General features: G+C 38.1%; 1 protein-coding gene and 1 pseudogene across 1 annotated transcript; both read left to right on the top strand.

The window, feature by feature from the left end:
* Positions 1–3688: 3688 nt before the first annotated feature.
* On the top strand, positions 3689–7986 carry LOC111747563 (olfactory receptor 4F15-like; annotated as a pseudogene).
* Positions 7987–16533: 8547 nt separating this feature from the next.
* On the top strand, positions 16534–18171 carry LOC100676734 (olfactory receptor 4F3/4F16/4F29-like). Its single transcript, XM_003418621.3, has one exon. The coding sequence runs from the start codon at positions 17094–17096 to the stop codon at positions 18030–18032; it is 939 nt and encodes a 312-aa protein (XP_003418669.2). The 5' UTR covers positions 16534–17093; the 3' UTR covers positions 18033–18171.
* Positions 18172–18782: the final 611 nt, after the last annotated feature.

Raw genomic sequence — 18782 nt, 5'->3', positions numbered from 1 at the left:
AGAGTGAACTTGAAGGTTGGTAATTGAGAATTGTCTGTCACATATAATTATTTTAGTAGACCAGCAAAACACATGAGCACTCAAAATATAACCCCCTACAGTTGAACACATCCTCTTTACACTTTTTTAAAGGCCGAAATGTTATTCTTAAAGGGGTAAAAAAAAAAAAAAAGTCACTAACATGATACTTCGATATCGATACTCTATGTAGGTTTTTATGTAGGTGTAAGTAAAGGAATACAAGCACACACATGCACACCAAAGTCAATGCTTCGATCTTATTTGAAAATTTTCCAAAGAACATCCACTAATTAACTGTATTCAACGTGATGCCAAGATTTTAAAATAACTATGAGTCTTAGAAGTTATGTTTAAAGGGACACCCTATAGAACTGTCAGAATTTTCATTCAAATGGATTGAAAACATATTTTTATATTTTCATAATTCTAAATGCTTGCTTTATGATCCATAGTGACGAAATCAGGAAGAAGACCTATAGTTTTATTTTATAAAAATTATTATCAAATCTGTCTGAGTTATCTAAGAATTTATATGATTACATGAATTTGTATTATATATAAATGTTTCTGAGCTAGTAATTTGAATGAGAATTTTTGCTTCTGAAAAAGTTAGCACATTTAAAATTTTACAAGTTCAATAGTTTTATTTTGGTGCGTTTGGGGATTATTAGGTTCATGCCAGCATTTACTAATCCCTATAAATTAATCTTAACACAACTCTTTTATTTTGAGCCTTAATATCTAATTTATTAATATCTTCTTGAGACCAGAAAATATTTCACACCCAGACAATGGGAGGAAAACACTTTTCTATTACAGAAACACACTTGCAATAAAGCTCTCAGTTTCAGTTCTACCATTTTAGTTACAATTCAAAAGTGAACTCAGATTTTCAAAAAATCAGCAGTAGAGACAGATAAATAGCAACTCACACCACATCCAAAAAAGTTCTTCTATTTCCAGTGGGAAAAAAAGACATATTCTTAAGCAGTCAAATGGATACAAGAGAAAAACGAAACTAAGAAACCAATTTCTCATCTGAAAGAAAATAGAGTGCATCCATCCCAACAGAGATTACCAAATGATCAGTTTACAAACCAGATTTGTAATTTTTGCTGCCACGAGTAAGGAATAAGGAGTCCTGGTGGTGCAGTGGTTACTTGCTACAGCTGCTAACCAAAGAGTTGGCAGTTTGAATCCACCAGCTGCTCCTTGGAAACCCTGTAGGGCAGTTCTGCTGTGTCCTATAGGGCTGCTATGACTCACATTGACTCGATGGCAACAGATTTAAAAAAAAAAAAAAAGAAATAAAGTATTGGCCTGGTTCATACTAGAATCAGTTTCAAACTTGACCAAGAACCAGAAAAAAAAAAAAATTCCACAAACAACACTCCTCCCCCTGTGTGCTGCACCCCCCCCTGCCCCCACCGCCCCAGTACAGAAAAACAAAACAGAGACCAGAGAATCAGTGAAGGTAAGGCTCTATTGCTACTTGGGATTCAATAGAAGAACCAAGAAATGTGCCTGGGTTTAAACAACCCCGTGAGGTGCATTGCTTGAAAACACAGTTTCATTGGCTCCAGAAGGTGAGTTCACATGGATACCTTGATGGGACCTTCAAAATGGTCAAAAAATAATTAAAAAAAAATTAAAAACAGGACCTGTATATAATGTATTTATGTGTTAATTATTCAACTCACTCAGAGAACCAGCAAGATGGTAAGCTTGTATCAATTAGGTTTGGATGGAATAAGTCTCTAAGACTGAATGAATCTCCATAAGGCTGTTCTTAAGAACTCTTGGTTCACCAGTTCTCTGTGTCTGACTTGTGCCAGTGTTTCCTAATTTGTTGAAGCACAGTGACTGTATCAGATATTTTAAGAGCCAAACTCAGAAGAGTGAGATTGCCTCTTATTTACAAAAATGCTCACACACATAAACCAAGACCCAAAAGATTTGTAAATTAAATATTTATTACATATTTTTAAGACTTTTACAATATAGAGTCAGTCTGTATTTTAAGACATTTAAGATGTTTAAAACAAGCAGTTAGTCTGAATAATGCTCAGCTTTACAATTAATGAAGCAAATCCAAATTAAAACTATTCTGTAGGCTGAAAAGCTTGTATGGCGCATGGACAAATATGTTGTCATAAGACCTAATTTTGCAAGTTCCTCAGGTCTGTGGCATAGTCAAAGACTGCATTCTTGGAACCTGGTCCAAGTGATGTGGCAGTTAGAGCAGTGGCGCCACTAGGGTTGGTATCACCCCGCTCATTAACTCATAGTATCAGACCACCACCCCATGAACCTCCTCCCATATCAAACTGTACAGAATCCTTAGTAATATTTTTTTGTATCAACCTCTCCTTTCATTGCACTCTCAAGCTGCTTAGGTGGCAGTAGCCATCTAAAGGGGTGACTCTCAGCCTTGTGCCTGCCCGAAGTCTGGCACTGGGAGGCTCTTTGGTGCCTCCCCACGGCTAGTCTGGTTTGCAGGTCACCAGGAAACAGCCACGCAGCTAGCTTGTGAGCCAAGGGGGCAGGTGGAGACTGAGTCACAAGGGAGTGGCCTATCAGGCTGTGTGAGGGGCACTTCCAAAAAATAATAAATTTCTGCCGAAACAATCCACAAAAATTTGCGGACAGTTATTTTGGCATGAGCCCCTCGGACAGTTTCACCTGGTTTGGTCGCATCTCCCCCCAACCCCCTAGTGATGCCACTGAGTTAGAGTGTCGCTTGTTGGTGTTTCCAGTTTCCTAAGGAACAGGAGCCCTAGAATGATGAAACTGGCTCCTCTGACCCAATAGTTCCACTCTTTACTGCTCACACTTCCACCAAACCAGCAGAAAGAAAGGCACCACTAAGCTGTGTTCACTTAGTATTCTAAAGTATCTTTTGCCCTAACTGGTAAGTATTGGAAAATACTGTATGCACAGTTTCATTTTTAGTATAAATAGTCCTATATGGAAGTCCCATTTACAACAGTAAATATCTGAATGTGGTTTTTCAGTTGACCAATCAAACAAAATAACCTTTGGACTAGTGTGGGGGCAAACGTCACCATTCCCGGCCCCCCTCCCCCCTCCCCGTCATGCCACTGTGTGCTTGAGGAAGGATGTTGGGCAGTACTGAGTTAATAGAAACTGCTCAGTGGTACCCCCCCTTCAAGGAGCGCCCAGGCACATGCCATACCTTACATAGGCCTCTGCATAAGGACCCTATAGAAGCACTGGTTGGCTGCTAACTGAAAAGATCAACGGTTTGAACCCACCAGCTACTCTCTGGGAGAAAGATGTGGTAGTCCCCTTCCATAAACACTACAGCCTTGGAAGTGCTATGAGGCAGTTCTACCCTGTCCTGTAGGGTTGCTATGAGTTAGAGTCAACTTGATGACAGTGGGTTTGGTTTTTTGGCTCAGGGTTCAAATGGTGATTTAGCAAAATATTTGTTTATTAGCTCATTAGCCTCCTTGATAAGAATGAAGGGCAATTAATAACACACAGAAATTAAAAGTCAAGACCACTTTCCCTGAAAAAGAATTTTTTTTCTGTCTTTGCAGAAAAGTTAAATAAGGAAGAAGTCCACCAGAGAATAATGCTACATGGAATTTTTTTTGGAAACAAAATTAAAACAACACACAGAATTTGGAGGATTGACTGATTAATGCCTTCTGAGAACCTTCCTGACTTCATCTGTGTGCCTGACAACACACCTACCATCATTTTCAACTGTGATGCAGAAAAGCTGCTGTAATGGTATTAGCTGTGCTATGGTGTATATTAGTTGTTGTTTTTTCTCCTGTTCTAATTTTGGCCTCCACAATGCAATCAGGGAAATTCTGGAATTTTAGAATGATAAAGAATAGGAATGGCCAAACAATAGAGATACTGAATTCTCAAGTTATATGTCTTATAAGGTTTAGATATGCCACTGAAAATTACGTGGACTGGAGCAGAAATTATCTTTATATCCTTACTAGTTTATTTCTATGGCTTGATTACTGGGACATTCATTCTCTCCTTACCTCAGCTATAAATTTTTAAATAGTTGAGAATCTCTTCTGGGAGATTGACCAAACCCATGTAAATCTACAAAATAGGTGATGGTGTCTAGAAAGCAAAAGTTGCAGAGTCATAGTTTGTAATTATTTGTTTGTTTGTTTTGTTCTTTAGCTGAAGGTTTATGGAGCATACTAGTTTCTCATTAAACAATTAATACACATATTGTTTTGTGACATTGATTGCCAACCCCAGCACATGTCAACACCCTCCCCTTCTGGACCTTAGGTTCCCCATTACCAGCTTTCCTGACTTCAAACTGTACAATAACCCCTTGTTCTGTTTGAATGACTGCCTCTTGATCTATATACAGGTTTCTCATGAGCACAATTAAGTGTCCTGGTATTACCATTCTTCCCAATGTTATCCATAATTTGTTATGATCCACACAGTTTAATGCCTTGCATGGTCAATAAAATACAGGTAAACATTTTTCTGGTATTCTCTGCTTTCAGCCATGATCCATCTGACATCAGCAATGATATCCCTCATTCCGTGTCCTCTTCTGAATCCGGCTTGAATTTCTGGCAGTTCCCTGTTGAACTGCTACAACTACTTTTGAATGATTTTCAGCATAATTTTACTTGTGTATATTAATGATATTGTTTGATAATTTCCACATTATGCTGGATCACCTTTCTTTGGAATGGGCACAAATATGGATATTTTCAAGTCAGTTGGCCAGGCGACTGTCCTCCAAATTTCTTGGCATAGACTGGGGAGCACCTCCAGTGCTGTATCCATTTGCTGAAACATCTCAACTGATATTCTGTCAATGCCGGAAGCCTTGTTTTTCACCAATGCCTTCAATGTACCTTGACCTTCTTCCTTCAGTACCATTGGTTCAAGATCATATGCTACCTCTTGAAACGGTTAAACATTGGCCAATTCTTTATGGTACAGTGTCTCTGTGTATTCCTTCCATCTTTTTTTGATGCTTCCTATGTCATTCAATATTTTCCCCATAGAATTCTTCAGTATTGCAACTTGAGGCTACAGTTTTTTCTTCAGTTCTTTCAACTTGAGAAATGCCAAATGTGTTCTACCTTTTGGTTTTTTAACTCCAGATCTTTGCACAATTCATTATACTTTTTTACTTTGTCTTCTCCAGAAGCCATTTGAAATCTGTTCAGCTCTTTTATTTCATCATTTCTTCCTTTTGCTTTGGCTACTCTACATTCAAGAACAAGTTTCATAAGGTTCAAAAGACCTTTCTGGTCCTGTCTTTCTTTCTTTCCTTTTTAGTGACCTCTTTTTTTCTTCATGTTTAATATCCTTGATGTCATTTCACAACTCGTCTGGTCTTTGGTCATTAGTGTCTAATGCTTCAAATCTATTCCTGACATGTTCTCTAAATTCAGGTGGGATATACTCAAGGTTGAATTTTGACTCTCTTGGACTTGCTCTAATTTTCTTCAGCTTCGACTTGAATTTGAATAGGAGCAATTGATGTTATATTCTGCATTTGGCCCCTGGCCCTGTTCTGACTGATGATATTGAGCTTCTCCATCATCTCTTTCACAGGTGTAGTCAGTTTGCTTCCTGTGTATTCCATCTGGTGAGGTCCACATGTATAGTAGCCATTTACGTTGTGGAAAATAGGTATTTGCAGTGAAGAAGTCATTGGTCTTGCAAAATTCTATTATGTAATCTCCAGAATTGCTTCTATCACTAAGGCCACATTTTCCAACCACTATTCCCTCTTCTTTGTTTCCAACATTTGCATTCTAATCACCAGTAATTATCCATGCATCTTGGTTACATGTTTGATCAATTTGAGACTGCAAAAGTTGATAAAAAATCTTCAATTTCTTCATCTTTGGCTAGTGGTTTGTGCTTAAATTTGAATAATAGTTGTGTTAACTGGTCTTCCTTGGAGGCATATGGCATATGGCTAATCCTATAACTATGTGTCATTCAGGATAGATCTTGAAATGTTCTTTTTGGCGATGACTGAGGTGACATTCCTCTTCAAATTTTCATTCCTGGTCTAGTTGACTATATGATTGTCCCGTTCAAAATGGCCGATACTTGTCCATTTCAGTTCACTAATGCCTAGAACATCAAATTTTATGCAACCCATTTTGTTTGTGATGACTTTCTAATTTTCCCAGAGTCATACTTCGTACATTGCATCTTCCAATTAGTAATGGATGTTTGCAGCTGTTTCTTCTCATTTTAAGTCATGACACAACAGAAAATGAGGTCCTGAAAGCTTAACTCCATCCACGTCATTAAGGTTGACTCTACTTGAGGAGGCAGCTCTTCCTCAGTCATATTTTCAGTGCCTTCCAACCTGGGGGGGGCTCATTTTCCAACACTGTATCAGACAATGTTCCGCTGCCATTCATAAGGTTTTCACTGGCCAATTTTTTCAGCAGTAGAATGCCAGGTTCTTTTTTCTAGCCTGTCTTAGTCTAGAAGCATTGCTAAAACCTTAACACCAATGGTGGCCCTGCTGGTTTTTGAAATACCAGTGAAAAAACTTCCAGTATCACAGCAACACACAAGCTACCACAGTATGACAAACTGACAGAAATGTGGTGGTTGTGGTGCCGGAACTCTCCAATTCCTGGCAGATCTAGCTGTTTCTTTTTTGCTTTTGTTCTCTTTTCTACATATCCAGTATGATGAGAAACCTCATAGTGCTCACTGTGACCCATGACCCTTACTTACCCTCCCCTATGTGTTTTCTACTGTCCAACATTCCCATCACTGGCCTGACATTTTGTTTGATTGCAGCACCGAAGATGATTTGTGATCTTCTTCAGAAGAGGAAAGTCATATGCTTTGGGGGCTGTATAGCTCATATCTTCTTCAGCCATGCTGTTGAGAGCACTGAGGTGCTGCCCATACCCATGGTCTTTGACAGGTATTGGTCATTTGTAAACCTTTCTATTACCTGATCATCATGAGCCTACGGACGTGTCTATTTTTTTCAGTCACTTCCTGGATCATTGGCCTTATCCACTCAGTGGTCCAACTAGTTTTTGTGGTAGATTTGCCTCTTTTTTTGCCTTTTTGTGGCTCTAATGTATTGGACAGTTTTTACTATGACCTTCTCCCTCTCTTCAGACTTGTCTGCACAGACAACCAAGAGCTAGAATTCATGGTCACTGTCAAATTTGGGGGTTAGGTCAATAGTTGACTCATTTCTGTGGGATCCTTTGTCTTATGGATTTTTTCCTACCTCTTCATTCTGTTCAGTGGTTGGAAACATTCTTCTGGTGGTTCATCTGAGGCTATTTCTACTCTGTCAGCTCATATCACTGTTTTGGTCTTTTTCTTTGGGCCACTGTTGGTTTACTACACCTTGCCTTCTCCTACATCACACCTGGATAAGTATCTTACTATTTTTGATGCAGTTCTCACCGCTTTTCTGAATTCAGTCATCTACACATTGAGGAACAAAGAGATGAACATGTCAGTGTGTCAGTGAAGAGACTGTGCTCTTGAATTGTGTGTTACAGAATGATATCATAAATGGATTAACTATGAAGATGTGGAACTATAGATTCTCCATCATGCTATTGGCAGAAAAGAAATTATTACAATTTCAGGAAATACTCAAGACTTGTGACACATTATATGCCTAGACATCTATTATCTATTAACTTATGATATCTATTTCACTCTTGAATTAGAAATATTATTCTTCAACACTCAGTACATCAGAAATTTACAAACCAAATCATATGTTCTTCATAACACTTTAATTAGTCCATGCCAAGAAAAGTGCCATGTAATTGAGGAAATAATATATATATATATATTTTTCTGTATTGGGCAGTCATTCTGTTGGTAGACAAACTGTGTATTCACTTTATTCTTAATCTGTTTACTACCTAACTATCTTGATTTTAATTTTTTTGTTCCTTTCTGTTTGCCTTCCATTGCCCCACAATCTACATATTATGCCTCTTTATCTGAGCCCTCTGTCTGGGAGTCTGGGGAATTTTTAATCAATTTTATAATTTATACAATAATTTCTTGATATTGGGAACTCAGAGTATGGTCCAGAAGGTATGTTATAGGCTTTAGGTAGGTAAGTCTCTTTGTTCCCTTGAAATCTTTACCTCATGGTGAAGGGCATGACTTGAGAAGGGCAAATTTATGGCTCTCTTCAAGAAGTGGATCAGGACGGAGCACACTCTTGCTTGAGTCAAAACTCATTACTGCTTCCTGGGGGTCACAAATCCCAATTACCAGGGAGAAATTGGGTTTCTACTACACGATAGGGAGAAGGAGTATTAAGTCCAGAATTTGAAGGATTAACTGAGGTGCTTCTAAGCACTCTTTTGCGCAGAAATTCCTGTCATTGAAAACAGTGGCAGCTCAATAAACAAAATTTTATCTCAGGACTAATATCCTGTAAGAATGAAGTCTTGATGTTCCCATGAGGTAGAATACCTTGTCCATGTAGGTAATGATGGAGGATAAGATGAAGTGAGGGGAATTCTGTTATCAACATGAGCCTCATATCTACCTACAGAAATAGGGATTATGACGGCTATGTTTCGTGTTACTTAATTATTTTTGTTTTCTTCCCCACTCTCCACCTAACTGATATGAAGAACACTGGTGGTAGCTAATATTTTTGGTTTGGATCGTTCTGCAATGGTAGAGAAACTGTATAATGCCCAATTGATTCTACTCCAAATATTATCTCTCCTGTTCTATTCGTCTCTTGAATAATAGACACAACTAGATATAGAGAGTAAAAGCATAGCTTCTGTTTGTTCATTCAGATCCAGTCAACCCTTCTCCACCCAAATTTGTGCTTTAGGAATGAGACCTGAACAGGCTGCATTAATAGGCTTCCTTGTCCTCAGTTTTCTGGTTGGTTTGGCCAGTGTGGAACACTAGCAATAAATCAAAATGAGGGATGATGATGAGGAAGGTGGGGTGATTTATAATCCTTTCTCTGCAGGATCACAATGGGTTGGCTGTGTTCTGTAGTGGCCCTCTCCACTCAGCTCTTCTTTTCTATGTTTTTACAGCTATCCTCTGTCCTGGGAGTGGTAGACTGCCCCTGCTGTTACTAGCCTGGGATAGTGCTCCTACCTTTGTTCTCCTTTACACTGCCCCAGCTCTGTAAATATTCCCATAATTAAGCTCTTCTCCTGTTATCTAATTTGAGTATCCTGGCAGCATGTTGGCTGATAAATGTGTACAAGGTTTATAGTCAAAATCCCCGTTTTCTTGCCTAGTGATCCCACTGCCATGAAGTACTTGTTGACAAAATTTATCATTCATTTCTCTTGATAATCATATGTACTTATAAGCTCAGAAACATACTACACATGCTCTTTTGCTAATCAGTGTTTCACTCAACAGTATATCTTAACGCTAAAGAGTCTGAAAATGCTTTATATTGTTTTCAGAGAATTTGGGTTTCTGTACGTAACACAAATACTTTATCATCAATTGGTAAATACTTCACTAGTTTCAGTTTTAAGGTCTATTCACTGGAGTGAACATCTATAAAGCTAAATTTGTGCAGAACCATAATTACAAAAAATATGATCATTTAAAAATGAAGTATTTGTGTATATTTTCTTACTTTTTTACTCTACAAAATTTAAGCATATTGGCTTCTAGAGATGATCAATATGAATGTAATAAAATTATCCTAGTTTTATTTGTCTATTTTCAAAAATTACTTCTAATATTTGTAAAATGGCCAACAAAATAACACAAAAAAGTTAAGCAAAAAATATTCCACTCTCATTTTCCTCTTCCTCTCTAGTGCCTTATTATGAGTTTTTAGAATCTTTGGTTGTTTTGGTCAAACCAAACAGGTCTCTAGGGACAAAGTCCCTTGACACCTGAACTCCTTCTAAACTCATGAGTTTGCAGTATCCCTTGGTCACTGTCCTGTAGAGCTGTACTTAGCATCATTTCCTTCAATTACAAGAGTTTTTGTGACACTTCATGTTAAGAGAACACAGGCAAACCTCAGACTCCATGAAGATGCTCTAATCTTTATACATGTAAAGTGGAAGAATGGAAATAAATTTAACAATAGGAAGAGTCACTGTGGTATCACACATGCTTCTGTTGTTGAAATTGCTATGGACATAAATCATCTCCTAAAGGCTTGAGTGTTGTGTTGAATCAGAGCAGACAATCTCTAGGGTAAAGAATTGAAAAATATAGGGCAATAATTTTGAAAAAGGGTATTGACATACTGGAAAATGTTAACTGACCTTGACTTTTAACTAAAGCAATACTGAGTCTATGGTAATGTGAAAGACATTAGAAAATGTCAAATGTCTTTGTAATGTTTTGGATTCAGTGCAGGCTGGGATTAATCACTGTGTTACTGGTAAAGATTATATGATTGATTCTCACTCTGCCACTTGGTAAGCAGACAAGACACATCGATGGCACATAAAAATGAAAAACAAGGGTTGCTGTATTTTTCTCTTTTGCTAACCAGTATTTCACTCAACAGTGTATCTTAACGCTAAAGAGTCTGAAAATGCTTTATATTGTTTTCAGAGAATTTGGGTTTATGGATGTAACACTTTATCATCAATTGGTAAATACTTCACTAGTTTCAGTTTTAAAGTCTGTTCACTCATACAATATTTGTCCTTTGCTAATTTCACTCAGCATAGTGCCTTCCAGAGTCCTCCATGTTATGAAATGTTTCATAGATACATCCTTGTTCTTTATTGTTGTGTAGTAGTCCATTGTGTGAATATACCATAATTTATCAATTCATCCATTGCTGGGCACCTTGGTTGCTTCCATTTTTTGCTATTATGAACAGTGCTGCAGTGAACATGGGTGTGCATATATCTGTTCATGTAAAGGCTCTTATTTCTCTAGGATATATTCCAAGGAGTGGGATTGCTGAATTGTATAGTAGTTCTATTTCTAGTTTTTTAAGGAAGCACCAAATCGATTTCCAAAGTGGTTGTACCATTTGACATTCCCACCAGCAGTGTATAAGTGTTCCAGCCTCTCCACAACCTCTCCAACATTTATTATTTTGTGTTTTTTTGGAAAAATGCCAGCCTTGTTGGAATGAGACGGGATCTCCTTGTAGTTTCGATTAGCATTTCTCTAATGGCTAGTGATCATGAGCATTTCCTCATGTATCTGTTAGCTACCTGAATGTCTTCTTTAGTGAAATGCCTGTTCATATCCTTTGCCTATTTTTTAATTGGATTATTTGTCTTTTTATTGTTGACTTTTTGTAGTATCATGTAGATTTTAGACATCAGACACGGATCAGAAATGTCATAGCTAAAAACTTTTTCCCAGTCTGTGGGTAATCTTTTTACTCTTTTGGTGAAGTCTTTGAATGAGCATAGGTGTTTGGTTTTTTGGAGCTCCCAGTTATCTAGTTTCTCTTCTGGTATTTATGCATTGTTAGTAATGTTTTGTATACAGTTTATGCCATGTATTAGGGCTGCTAGCATAGTCCCCATTTTTTTTCCATGCTCTTTATCATTTTAGATTTTATATTTAGGTCTTCGATTCATTTTGAATTAGCTTTTGTGCATGGTGTTAAGTATGGGTTCCATTTTTTTGCAGATGGATATCCAGCTATGCCAGCACCATTTGTCAAACAGACCTTTTTCCCCATTTAACTGACTTTGGGCCTTTGTCAAATATCAGCTGCTCATGTGTGGATGGATTTATGTCTGTATTCTCAATTCTGTTTCATTGGTCTACGTATTTGTTGTACCAGTACCAGGCTGTTTTGACTGCTGTGGCAGTATAATAGGTTCTAAAATCAGGTAGTGTGAGGCCTCCCACTTTGTTCTTCTTTTTAGTAATGCTTTTCTTATCCAGTAAGGCTGATGGCTTCGAACCCCCAGCCCTTTAGTTAGCAGCTGAACACTTAGCCATCTTGCCAACAGAACTCCTAAACAACCTCTTATTTAATTTAAAATAAAGATTGCCTTTCTCTTTGCCAGTATATAGAGTTTTCCCATTTTTTCTTTCTTTTCAGTTTTTCACTTTAATTGCTTTTATTTTTTCTTTCTCCCAATTCTTCTTCTTTTTCATAATCTTCTATTTTATATGTTTTCTTTTTACAACTCTACCCAGTTTCTTCATTGATCAGGCATAGTTTCATAATTCCAATCATCTTTAAGTTACATTCTTTCCTGTTTTTGTTGACCTGTGATATTATAAACACAGTATTTGGAATATCTAATCACTCTTTGGAAACCCTGGTGGCGTAGTGGTTAAGTGCTATGGCTGCTAACCCGAGGGTCAGCAGTTCGAATCCGCCAGGCGCTCCTTGGAAACTCTATAGGGCAGTTCTACTCTGTCCTATAGGGTTGCTATGAGTAGGAATTGACTTGATGGCACTGGGTTTGGTTTTTGGTTTTAATCACTCTTTTAGAGGGAGCCCTGGTAGTGAAGTGGTAAAGATCTATGGCTGCCAACCAAAAGGTCAGCCATTCAAATTCAGCATCTGCTCCTAGGACATTCTATGGGGGTAGTTCTACTGTGTCCTATAGGGTCACGATGGGTCAGAATTGACTCTACAGAAACAAGGTTTTACCACTATTTTTTTAGGACCCTGGTGACACAGTGGTTAAATGCTTGGCTGCTAACTGAAAGATTGGGAGTTTGAACCCACCAGCTGCTCTTTGGGAAAAGATATGGTAGGTTACTTCCTTAAAGGTTCACAGCCCTACCCTGTGGAGCAATTCTACTCTGTACTATAGGGCCACTATGAGTTGGAATCTACTGGACCTCAATGGGTTGAGTTTGATTTTATCACTATTTCAACAACAGTCTTACTTTTATATCTAGGAGGCTGCCTTTGTTATGTCTGGGTCATAATCGCCACATGATTGAATCCTTTAAAGAATTTTTGATAAATGTAACATTTTTGGTATGTCCACCTCCCCTCATTTTTTGTTCTTAGCATTGTGTTAGCAGCTGAGTTTATAAAGAAACATAATACACAGTTCTTTCCCTGAGGCTATATACATGTAAAACTAACTATACTGTTATGTGATAAGTACTACTTTGGGCATGAATAAAGTACTATGTATAGGAACACTGAAGAGGAAGGTATACATTCTTCTTATGGAGGGAAATGGGAGTAGGGAAGGGAAATTTAAACATTATAGCATGTGTTATAGATTGAATTATGTCCTTCCAAAATGTGTGTCAAGTTGGCTAGGCCATGACTCCCAGTGTTGTGTGATTGTCCGCCATTTTGTGATCTGATGTGATTTTCCTATGTGTTGTAGATCCTATCTCTATGATATTAATGATGCAGGATTGGAGGCAGTTATGTTAATAGGCAGGACTCAATGTACAAGATTAGGTTGTGTTTTAAGTCAATCTCTTTTGAGTTATAAAGAGAGAATTGATCAGAGAGACAATGGGACCTCATACCACCAAGAAAGTTGTGCCAGGAGCAGAATGCGTCCTTTAGACCTGAGCTTCCTATGCTAAGAAGCTCCTAAACCAGGGGAAGATTAATAACAAGGACCTTCCTCCAAGCTGACAGAGAGAGAAAGCATTCTGTTGGAGCTGGCACCTTCAGTTTGGACTTCTAGCCTCCTAGAGTGTGAGAGAATAAATAACTGTTAAAGTTGTCCACTTGTGCTATTTCTGTTATAGCAGCACTAGATGACTAAGACAGCAAGTAATTTAACTCTATCTTAAAGAATGGATTTCATTTCTCTTCCAGAGAGAGAATAGCAACAGGTGGATATGGTAGAAAGGGAGTCACGGAAGAAGGACTAGTAAGTTTAAAAGCATAGAGCCTGTGTAGTGCACAGCATTTTCAGGTAATAAACAGGTTTTTCTGGGTCATATGGTACAAGAAATGGAGTAGGAGAATTGTTGGAAATTAGTTCAGAAAGAACCAGATTCCAAATAGCTTTGAATGTTCTATTAGATGCTTGCCAAAAAAAAATAAATTTTTTTTTTCCTATCATGTGGAGGCAAAAAGATTCCATTAAACTATTAACACTATCTCAGATCTGACTGCATGTGGATAGGTGTTTGTTGGTACACAAAAAAAGTAGAAGGAGAAAATTGTGATGAAGCTTTGTAGTAGCCCTACTGAGGGCTGATGAAAGCAGGGACAGTGAGAAGAGAAAGGAGCAGGTACATGACATATGCATTAAATTAAAAGAAAGCATTGTGACATGTATCAATGATTTTAACAAGTACCAAAGCAATATGACTGACACAGTGCACTTTACTTTCAGATTTAACACATGAACTTTTGTCTTTTGGTTAATCAGAATTTTAAATTTTATGTAGAAGAATATTACCAATGCAATTGAAATCACTGTTCCTATCAAATTCCCCTCTTTCTCTCCCCAAGGAAAGTCACTATTATGAAGTTGTTGGGTATCTTTTCTGTTCAACTTTGCGTAAGATATCTGCATGTGTATATATTTATAAATAATTGAAAAATTATGGTAATATTATTATTTTTCAGTCAATATTATATTTTTGAGATTTATCCTTGATAAGAAATGTAAATCCAGTTCACTCAGATTACTTTTCAAAAATTCATTCCATCATACTACTATATGATAATTTATCTTTTCCTTTATTTTGGACAGATAGGTTAATTCCATTACTAGATGCCTTTCAGAGGAAGAATTCACTGGATTTGATGACATACGCTATTTCACATTCTCATAATAGTTATGTGAGATGTTAATCATTTCCATTTTACAGATGGGAAAAAAAGCTGACAGAAGAAATGCCTGTTACCCACCACCACCAAGTATTGGGTGGCAGGATGTGATATAATGCTTTTTAGATACTGAAGCCTCTATTCATTATACCGTGTAGCTCCTTTGAAAATAATAAAAATAATTGCTAGAAGATGTTGTAAGTGTGAAAATAGAGATGAGTTCAAAGAATGACACAATCTCACACAAGAGTCTAACTTTAGTATCAAACTCCAGATGAGTGTAGAGTCTCTGCATCCACATTGACATTGATGGTAAGATAGGAATACTGTGGCTCAAAATGGTAGACTGAAGCTGCTTGCTGAGGACCTGTTGTATATCTCAGCACTCTTCTTGGCACTCTGGAGGTTGTAAGGAAGCATGATAGATGGAATAGCTCTATGATTCATTTGGGTTAAAAATGGAACACTAGAAATAGGAAACAACTTGGATTGGAGTAGTTAAGAGTGACTTTCTGAAGGAGATGAAACTTGAATATAGGCCACATTGAGGAGACTTCCATGTGCTTAGCCGGAACTTCATCAGAGATTTCAGTTTCCTCTGGAGAAACAGAGGTTGAGTGGAGCAGGTCCATCTGGCATTTTCTGGTATGAGTCTGTTAAGAAGCCCATTTGCTCCAAAATGGAGTATTCACCCCAACAATTAGTATAAAACCATATGTTTTAGCAAAGTGCCGAATGTATCAGGAAATCTGAGGTACATTAATTAATTGATAGACAGTTGTCAGGGGTAATTAATCATACAGGTTAAACAGCAGTATGTTTGGTATGTCAATATATGACAGTCATTAGCTATAGAAGGGGTTCATCTTTCTTGAACAATTTCTATTATCACCCTGCCACACTTTTTTGTGTGTATGGAATCTTAGGGAATTCCATGTAAATGAAAGGATGGAGGAAATTGGCAAGAGTATTGATCTTGTACATGCCCTGGGGTGGTGCAAATAATTTGTACTTGATTATCAACCTAAGGATCCCTGGTGGCGCAGTGGTTAGGAGCTTGGCTGCTAACCAAAAAGTAGGCAGTTCAAATCCATCAAGTGTTCCTTGGTAGCCATATAGGGCAATTTTACTCTCTTCTATAGCGTTGCTATGAGTCAGAATTGACTCGAGGGCCACAGGTTACTAACATAAAGGTTAGCGGTTCAAACCCACCCACTGGGGCTACAGAAGAAAGGCCTGGTGATCTGTTTCTATAAAGGTTACTGTCAAGAAAATCCTAAGGAGAAGTTCTACTCTGTAGCTCATGGGGTTGCTATGAGTCAGAATGAGCTTGAAGGCAATGGGTTTACTAATCTTGGAGCCAGTGGACCTGGGTTGCAATACTAACTCTAACATTAAATAAATTTATGATTCTGGTCAAGTTACTTAACATATTTGGGTATTTATTGTAAGGAAACTGGTCACATGATTATGGAGGTTTGCAAGTCCGACCTTTTTAGGGCAGGCCCGAAGGCTAGAAATCAGATAAGACTTGATGCTATGGTGTTGAGGCAGAAATTCTTCTCTGGAAAACCTCAGTTTCCTGCTCTTAGGGCCTTTAGCTGATTGGATGAGACCCCACTCACATCAATGGCAATTGCTTTTATTCAAAGTCAACTGAGTAGAGAGTGTAACCACATCTGTAAAACACCTTCAGAGCAACAAGATTATTGTTTCATTAAATAACTGGATACTGTATTCTAGATGGAAGCCCTGGTGTCATAGTGGTTAAGATCTACAGCTGCTAACCAAAAGGTTGGCAGTTTGAATCCTCCAAGTGCTCCTTGGAAACCCTGTGGGGCAGTTCTAGTCTGTCCTACAGGATTGTTACGAGTTGGAATTGACTCAACGGCAGTGGGTATATCCTACGTGTTTTAGGGTATTGTAGTCAGCACCATCTCAACGGCAAGTAACAACAATAGGTGGATAGATGGCTGCAAGAAATTAACCATCACCGGTATTAAATGCAGAGTCAACTTGGTGATAGAGAGCCGCTCCGAACAACAGCCACCAACTTCTCTGTGTGACCACAATTTTAGAGTCCATGAGCATGTTAGGCTGGATATAATGCCAAAGTGCAATTGCTGTTGTTGTTAGGGGCCATCAGGTTGCTTCTGACTCATAGTGACTCTGTGTACAAAAGAAGGAAACATTGCCCAGTAATTCGTCATCCTTGTAATTGTGGCTATGCTCATTTGAGCCCATTGTTGCAGCCACTGTGGAGATAGGCTTTAATAATTTCCACTTTTATCCTAAATTTTATTAATATAATTCTCATAATTTATATTTCTTTCTATTCTCCTCTTTTAGGTAGCTGCTGGCAAACCCAATGGGTAGAACAAATCACTCTGTGGTGACAGAGTTTGTGTTCCTGGGACTGTCCAATACCTGGGAGATCCAGCTTGTCCTCTTTGTATTCTTCTCCATGTTTTATTTGGCAAGCTTGTTGGGAAACTCCCTCATTATGATCACTGTGAATTCTGACCCTCACTTACACTCCCCCATATACTTCCTGTTGGCCAATCTCTCCTTCATTGACTTGGGTGTTTCTTCAGTCACTTCTCCCAAGATGATTTATGACCTTTTCAGAAAGCACAAAGTCATCTCCTTTGGTGGCTGCATTGCTCAGATCTTCTTCATCCATGTTATTTTTGGTGCAAAGTTGGTGCTGCTGATAGCCATGGCTATTGACAGATATGTGGCCATTTGTAAGCCTCTCCACTACCTGACCATTATGAACCCACAAATGTGCATCTTCTTTTTAGTGGCAGCCTGGATGATTGGTCTTATACACTCTGTGGTACAATTGGCGTTTGTAGTAAATTTACCTTTCTGTGGCCCCAATGTGTTGGACAGCTTTTACTGTGACCTTCCTAGGTTCATCAAACTGGCCTGCACAGACACCTACCGACTAGAGTTCATGGCCATGGCCAACAGTGGATTCATCTCTGTGGGCTCCTTCTTCATACTGATCATTTCCTATATCGTCATCCTTCTCACTGTTCAGAAACACTTTTCAGCTGGTTTATCCAAGGCTCTGTCCACACTTTCAGCTCATATCACTGTGGTAGTTTTGTTCTTTGGTCCTTTGATATTCTTCTGTACATGTCCGTCTTCCTCCACAAACCTGGATAAGTTTTTGGCCATCTTTGATGCATTTTTCACCCCTTTCCTGAATCCTATTATTTACACTTTGAGGAATCAAGAAATGAAGGTAGCAATGCAGAGAGTATGCAGACAGCTAGTAAATTACGGGAAGATCTCTTAAGTGATTGTATTGTGAAGAGTCCTCATTGATTAATGAAGTTTCATTGCTGATTGTCAAACTCACAGAGAAGCTTTTCTTTTCCTGACATTTAGTTGATCATCTGGACACTGTTATTTAGACTTTTGCTTCTTTGACTAGGGAAGGAGTAACATTCACTTCTGAAAAGAGTAAAGGAATTACATGTAAAGTATTTATGAATAAAGATGATAATAATTTTGTGCCTTAATGCCTAAGGAGTAATTCTTATAAGAAGTAATTAATAGAAATACGATATAGGGTAGACTTCTTTGAGGCCTTCAGAACAGGGAGACATCTCCCTCTCTCTTCCTTTTTTTGAACAGTAATCTGTATCACAGACAGAAATTCCTGGCAGTACTTAACAGAGAATTTGCTGATAGAGGATTGAATTGTGTCCCTCAAAAGTATGTTTATCAACTGGCTAGGCTATGATCCCCAGTAATGTGTGATTGTCCACCATTTTGTCATCTGATGTGATTTTCTTATTGTTGTAAATCCTATCTCTATGATGTTAATGAGATAGGATTAGTGGCAGTTATGTTAATGAGGCAGAACTCAATCTCTAAGATTAGATTGTGTCTTAAGCCAATCTCTTTTGAGATATAAAAGAGAGAAGTGAGCAGAGAAATTGGGTGAAATCACACCACCAAGAAACAAGAACCAGGAGAATAGAGCATCCTTTTGAACCCAATGTTCCTGTGCTGAGAAACTCCTTGACCAGGGGAAGATTGA

The sequence above is a fragment of the Loxodonta africana genome, chromosome 10, assembly GCF_030014295.1.
Source record: "Loxodonta africana isolate mLoxAfr1 chromosome 10, mLoxAfr1.hap2, whole genome shotgun sequence".
Taxonomy (NCBI): Eukaryota; Metazoa; Chordata; class Mammalia; order Proboscidea; family Elephantidae; genus Loxodonta; species Loxodonta africana.
The sequence above is the reverse complement of the archived record's forward strand: the minus strand, read 5'-3'. Positions and strand labels throughout refer to the sequence as shown.